The 7,638-nt window shown below is 37.8% G+C and overlaps 1 protein-coding gene across 1 annotated transcript; it reads right to left on the reverse strand.

Annotated features, from left to right (window-relative positions):
* Positions 1-1,215: 1,215 nt before the first annotated feature.
* LOC149532022 (putative pyridoxal 5'-phosphate synthase subunit PDX1) lies at positions 1,216-2,854 on the reverse strand. Its single transcript, XM_089809753.1, has one exon. The coding sequence runs from the start codon at positions 2,446-2,448 to the stop codon at positions 1,549-1,551; it is 900 nt and encodes a 299-aa protein (XP_089665879.1). The 5' UTR covers positions 2,449-2,854; the 3' UTR covers positions 1,216-1,548.
* Positions 2,855-7,638: the final 4,784 nt, after the last annotated feature.

A 7,638-nucleotide genomic window follows, 5' to 3' on the forward strand; every position in this document is an offset into this window, starting at 1 on the left:
TTTACTAGTTGTACGGGCAACCAAGAGTTTAGGTGTCAACAAGTTCCATATAGAAGGAGACTCACAAATCATGCAATACAATTATGGATTAACACCTCAAAACTACCTTGATCAAATTATAAAAGAATTGGCTTCATTGTTGACTTCAAAATAACCCATGTTCTTAGACAAGGCAAGGAGGAGGGTGACACACTTTCAAACTAGGCTTTTACTCAGTGAAGTGGTGAGTAAGTTATTACGAGGGAGAGTGATTGATTTAAGTGGGATTTCTCATCCAATTTACACATCTTGAAGAGCTTTACAACATTTGTGGCAACAAAGACTCGTCAACATAGTTCAAGCATAAGGATTGACAAGATGTTCAACTTTGTGGTTAACTCTCTCAAAGTGTTTTGATTCTAGTAGGGGAAATGTTTCAATCAATTAAAAAAAAAACACATAATTGCAATTAGGCAAGAACAATGCAATAATGAAGTTGATAATCGAGGATTGGATTAAATTTTGGAGAAATCTAGCTTTGCAAATAAATTTGGGAGACAAATAGGTTACTTTGGTGAAGATTAAGGGTACAAGGTACACATTTTGATGTGGGATTAAAAAGCAAAGGAGATTTAGGGAGGCTCAAAAAAGTTGGATAGTGGTGGACGTGAAACCATTAAAAGGATGAAGCAAAGACTCTATATGGACAAAAGAGGAAGGTGGCAAGGACTTTACAAAAGCCAAGGTTGTTTTTTGAATCAGTAAATGACTGAAGCCTATATTTATTATTATTTTTATATGTGTTAAGCGATTTTGAACCCATGACCTCCCATATGAAAGGCTCACAAATTACCATTGTGTTGTAGGCTCTTGCCTAAAGTTAATGTCTGATTTACTTTTTGTTAGTAAGAATTAATAAATTAAACAAAGATCAATTGATAGTGACAAAAAAATCAAGACAAAAAATCAAGAGAACATATTAGTAAAGACTCAAAAAAATAATCATAAGAGCCATGAATAGAACTCTAAAAATTTCAGGAGAACCATTGTAGAAACTTCAAAATATCATGACCACCATTAATAGAAAACTGGAAAAAGTGACATTAATTTTTTCCATGTAACAGAAAGACCCAGCTTCAACTATTTATTCAGAGACACTAGAGAAATAGATGCTTCAGAAAATCCCAAAACACCTGCGGTATCAAAAATACAAATGCTTTTGCAAAATCCAGAACCTTCAACAGAAAAAATCTCAGTCCATTAGACCAAATTCTCTACAAATTTTAGCTCAAGATCCGACCTTTGGACGATCGGTTTTGGTAGGAATGTTAAAACCCTTAAGAATACTTGTGAACCAGAAAGCAGAAATGAATTTGAATCCCTTGCGGCGCTGGTATGAATCTTAAAGCCCTAACCCTAACTAAAACACAGAACGATCCTATAGACAGGACTAAATCTCCTCCTTTCTCTGAATCCGAAAAACCCTAGATACAACAAAATCCCTAAACAGCAAATTTCAATTGACTGAAAAATTATTCCACAACCTAAAATTTAGTCCGACCCCCAAATTCAGTTGCTCTGCACCAGCTCGGTGTCGTTGATATCAAGATCCGCCATGAAGGAATTCACCTTGGCCAAAATCTGCGAATCATTGTAGTTCAAAACAGCCTGCACGAACGCTCGAACCCTAGTCGCCGGATTAGGAGCCTCGAAAACAGAGGAATCGATGAAAACCCCATCGCAGCCGATCTGCATCATCATGGCGGCATCGGCCGGAGTCGCGATTCCTCCGGATCCGAAAACAAGAACCGGCAGACGCCCGAGCTGCTTTGTCAGTTTCACCAATTCAAAAGGCGCCGACAAACGCTTCGCAAAGGCATAGAGCTCATCCTCGTCAATAATCTGCAGGCGCCTCACATCGCCGAGCACAGCCCTAACATTGCGAACGGCCTCCACGACGTCGCCGGTTCGAATCCCCTCCGTCCTAACCAGAGCCGCCCCCTCTGCAACCCTCCGCAAAGCTTCGCCCAGGTCCTTACACCCGCACACGAAAGGGCACCGGAAATTGTGCTTGTTGATGAAATTCGTGTCATCAGCAGGGCTCAGAGTCTCGCTCTCGTCGATGAAATCCACGCCCACGGCCTCCAGGATCTGCGCCTCGACGAAATGCCCGATTCGAGCGCGTGAAATGACAGGAACGCTGACGCATTTCTTGATCTCGCGGACCACACCTGGATCGCTCATTCTGTTAACCCCAAATTCGACATTTGCCTCCACCGCGACCACGGCTATGGCTCCCGCCGCTTCCGCAATTCGGGCCTGTTCGACAGTGGAGACTTCCACAATTACGCCGCCGCGGAGCATCTGCGCCAATCCGACTTTCCTTGCATACGACGACGATTTCTTTGAGTCGCCTCCGCCATTGTCGAGCAGAGCCACCACACCGGCGCTTCTTTGCTCCACCGACATTGTTCGTCTGCTATTCAGGGATCCCGGTTTCGAATCTCACAGCCTTCAGAAATCCTCGAGATAATTGAAATTCACAGACCACAGTTTCAAAGCTCACGTCCTTCAGAAATCCTTGAAACGATTGAAATTCGGAAATCCCAACTTCAAATCCCACGGCCTTGCATAGACCCTTGCACCAATTAAAAATCGAATGGCTGAACATATATTTGAAGGGAGAAATGGAGTGATGCGTTCAAGATGGAAGGGATGGTAGAGATTTTAAGCGCGTCTTCTGGTTTGTTTCTCTAGACTCTTCTCGACGCTTCAAGTATCGCTTCTTGTTTCATTTTATTCGGATTAGTTTCTTTCGGTTGGGTTCTTTGAATAAATCTCTGTTTTTGTTGGTCTCCTTTGACGTGTGACGGTGCCAAACGGTTTTGCTGCGGAGAATATTTCTTTTTGTTCCTTTTATGCTTAATGTAATTCTGGCTTCCTAAACAAATCAGGCTTAATTAAAAAGGATGGGAAAGGCACTTGGATTTTAGCAAACCAGGTGTACAACCGTTGATGCAACGTCTCATTTAAAGTTTTATCGTTGTTTTTTTCTTTAAATGGTCAAAAGGGATCCCATCATGCTATTTTAACTCTTCATTAGATAATGTAGATTTTTTTGGGCAAATTCCGGATCAAATTTTATATCCCACATACTATCAATACAAAATTTGCATGGTGAATTGAGAAGGAAGCAATATTGATCATTCATGGATTCTAGGAATTTTATTTATTTATTTATTTTTTTAAATTTTTATTTTTATTTTTTATTTTTTTGATGGAGGTCATTCACAAAGACATTTTAGGTATCCGATACAGGCCCACGCGTGCTTGAAACCTCTTTTGCTAAGAGCCAAGGATTGAGGAGCATCCACATTGCCAAATTCGCCTGGGGCACGATCTCAGCCTCATCCCTTTTTGACGTCTTTGGACCTTGCACTCAACAAGACTTGATCCTTGGTGGGCTCTTTGTGAGCCATTGTAGGAATTTTAAAGATTCAAACTTATTGATTAATAGTTTATTATAATTCGATGAGTAATAGTTTATTATAATTCATTTACGTTGATTATTTCTCCAAGTACTAATTTGACTTAAATGTGTTTAATCTTGGTGATGCTAACACACCCGAGGAATCTAGTCTCTTTAAAAGGTCACCCCTCTTAGTACTAGTTTGACTCAAATGTGTGCAATAGGTGATGCTCATGTGGGTAAAGCATCAACTCTCCCTAAGAGGCCACTCATCCTAATTTACTTCAACTCATCTATATTTTCTCGTTGTCGACATTTTGAATCAAACTCTATGGTCTATCTTCAAGACATTTATTAAGATATTAGAATGTATATATATATTTATTGTTGCCAATGTTTACAATTATCATTCTCCTTTGTTGTTGTCTACCTTTATGCTAGATCAGAGTTTGACTACATATGTTGATAACAAACAATCTCCATAGTCTAATCTAGAAGAATTCATATTGGTCATTATCAATTGTGGAAACTTCACTAGTTTGAATACAAGTAGGTGGTTTTCGTAGGTCAATTTATGATATGTTATGAGGATTCAATTGTGTGTGTGCGTGTGCGTGTGTGTGTGGTCGCATTTATTAAATACATCATTATTGAGTCATCCCATGTGAGCATGAATGATCCACTTAACACTGATTTCATTATGTGTGTGTGTGTGTGTGGTTGCACTTATTAAATACATCATTATTGAGGGGTGGTTCACTTGAACTCATCCATGTGAGCATGAATGACCCACTTAACACTCATTTCATATAGTTGATGCTTGCATGAGTATTAAGTCTCTTTGAAATGTCATCCGTCCTATTACCACTTTGACTTAAATGTGCTTAATCTAGGTGATGCCTAAATGGGTGAAGAATTAAGTCTCTCTAAAAAGTTATACCTTACTTATTTCGACTCAAATATGCTCAATCTAGGTGATGTACATGTGAGTGGAGTATCAAATCTCCCTTAGAGGCCACTCATCCAAGCACTATTTCAACTTAGGCATGCTTAATCTAGGTGGTGCTTGCATAGGCGAAGCATAAGTCTTCCTAAGAGGCCACCCATCCAAGTACTACTTTGATTCTAGTGTACTTAATTATAGAGTGTTTGGAGTTTGCCTAAGGTTGAACTTAGTTAGCATGCTACTCCACTTGTAAAACATTTAGCAAGTGTTGCACCTTTTTAAGCATTTGTTATAAATCCTCTTTATTAAAATAATTTACATTTGGACTATTGAATTGTTATGTGTTATATGTCAATTAGGTGAAGGTATACTAAAGGGGCAAATGACAAACTAAATATACTAATTTTTTATAATCCACCTTATTAAACTTGAAAGATTTTGGATTTGATAATGCAAACACTTTTTGATCAAATCCAAAAGCTTTCAAATTTAGCAAGTAGTTTTGTTAAGTTCCACACATTGATGAGGTTACCCATTGTCTCATGCAAGTCCTATAAAACATAACCATTCATCCATTATCTCAACCCTTTCATACACAAATTAATATTTGTTTAGAGAGTTATATTCTTTATTTGAAGTAAGAATAAAATGTGCATATTACTTTAATATTATTTGTCTGATAGAGATTGAATTATTGACAAATATTTCCCATGATATTGAAACTCTCAAATGGTTTAATGTCTACTATTTATGTAGGAAGGAGAGGTACATTTGTAGGAATCGTTCATTCCCTCTTAAGATGATCGATAATGGACATGTGGAGATGACGTAGGCAAGCGAATGAATAACTAAGGCCAAAGGCTCACCCAGCTATCCAAACCACCCTGCAAGAGTTAACACAATGGAAGCAAGCACAAGGAACAACAACCAAAGGAGGAAGAAGAGAGAAATACTTTTATTGATTCATCAAAACATCTTCATACATGCCTAGCTGTAAGGCCTTTTAGGTAACGACCAATTACAGATACATTCACATTCAAAGATCCAACTGCAAATTCACACTTTTAGTTCTGCTCTCCAAGATTCCTCTTCCCAAAAACTTACCTAACAACTAAGCCTAAACACTCTATATATACTTGTCAAAATGGCTTACAGAAGATTCTAGAACAAAGAAAGGCCACGAGTTGACTCTTTACAAATATTAGCTTCCTAATAGAAATTAAATGCAAGCAGAGTTGGCCCAAATTGGAACCAGACATAGATAACTTGGCAAATGAAGACTTCGCAGAAGCTGGCACTTGACATCTACATGAGCTTGGCATTTAAAGGAGTCACTTGGTAGCAACTACAAACTTAGCACCCAAAGGATCACTCGGCACCAACAGGAACTCGACACCCAAAGGATCACTCGACAACAATAAGAACTCGACACCAAAAAGATCACTTGGAACCAATAGGAACTCAACATCAAAGGATCACTCAACACCAATAGGCAGAAAGAACAAAAGTGTAGGATTGCAAGGAAACTCTGAATGCTCCTGCATCAGACAACCAGGGTTGGAGAAATGATTCTCCTGAATCATGCAAGTGTCACAACTTGAGCTGAATCTAACTCAAATTGAGAAATCCATGTAGCATCTTCAATTGGTCTATTCTTCCATTTCACCAAATACTCATAGTAATATTTCCCTCTTGTACTCTTACCAATTTTGTGATCCAAAAACTATTCAACTTCTTCAATTTGCTTCTTAGGATAATCATCAAGTACAACAACTTCATCATCTGACTCATGATACTTATATAAATCAGCAATATTGAATATAGGATATATATCCATGTCATCAAGTAGCTCAACTTCATAAGCATTACCACTGTCAAACTTCTTCAAGATCTTACAAGGTCCAGATTTCTTCATCTTCAACTTACTGTATGTTCCAATAGGAAATCTTCCTTTCTTCAAATGAACCATCACCTTATCACCAACTTCAAAAACATGATGTCTTTTAGATTTATTAGCATTCTCTTTATACTTCTGATTACTTTGTTCCAGCGTCAACTTCACTTCCTTATGCAAAGACCCCATAAAATCAACAAATTCTTCTCTTGCAACGCTTTTCTTTTCTTCACCAACGACATCTCTCAAATCTGATATACCTCTAGGATGCATTCCAGTAACAATCTCCAAAGGTGTCTTCCCTGTACTCCTATTCACAAAATTATTATATGCAAATTCAGCTTGTGCGAATACCATCTTCCAATTACTTGGCTTATTCCCAACTAAACATCTTAGCAAATTACCCAAGCTTCTATTCACAACCTCTATTTGTCCATCTGTCTGTGGATGGAATGTAGAACTGAACTTCAGCTTAGTACCCATCTTCTTCCACAAAATCTTGCAAAAATAACCAACAAACTTACTATCTCTGTCAGAAATAATGCTTCTTGGTAATCCATGCAATCTCACAATCTCTTTAAAGAAAAGTTCAACAACATGCTCAACATTTGATGTCTTCTTACATGGTGTGAAATGAGCCATCTTAGAAATTCTGTCCACTACAACAAATATGGAATCATACCCTTTCATTGTCTTAGGCAATCCAAGAACAAAATCCATACTGATGTTAGTCCAAGGTTTCTCAAGAACAGTATTAGGTGTATACAAATCAGTATTTTGACTCACCCCTTTTGCAACTTGACAAACTCCACAACTCTTTACAAATTTCTGAACATCCTTATACATTTGTGGCCAATAATATTTCTCTTTCAACAAACTCAATGCCTTATCAATTCCAAAATGTCTAGCCAATCCACCACTATGCTTTTCTTTAATCAGGTTCAACCTCATAGCACTTCTAGGAATACATAACTGAATACCTTTGAACAACATACCTTTTTGAATGAAATACTCATCATACTTACTTATGTGATTTGTCAGATTTGGTGCTCCACACTCTCGCCATGCCTCAGAAAAATCAGGATCAACATCATACAACTCTTTCATTTCATCAAAACTAAGAACTTCAACCTTCATTTCAGTCAACAAGGAACATCTTCTACTCAATGCATCAACAACTCTGTTAGTAACTCCACTCTTATGCTTGATCACAAATGTAAAACTCTGCAAGTATTCAACTCACTTCATATGTCTTTGATTCAATTTATGTTGACTTCCCAAGTATTGTAAAGCTTTATGATTAGTATACAGTACAAAATCTTTAGGAATCAAATAATGTCTCCACTTCTT

The sequence above is a fragment of the Cupressus sempervirens genome, chromosome 11 (assembly GCF_028749045.1).
Source record: "Cupressus sempervirens isolate cs-2001-9-10 chromosome 11, ASM2874904v1, whole genome shotgun sequence".
Lineage (NCBI taxonomy): Eukaryota > Viridiplantae > Streptophyta > Pinopsida > Cupressales > Cupressaceae > Cupressus > Cupressus sempervirens.

What these genes read in the sequence shown, in the direction of transcription:
- LOC149532022 (XM_089809753.1), bottom strand. Translation starts at nt 2,448, where the DNA reads ATGTCGGTGGAGCAAAGAAGCGCCGGTGTGGTGGCTCTGCTCGACAAT.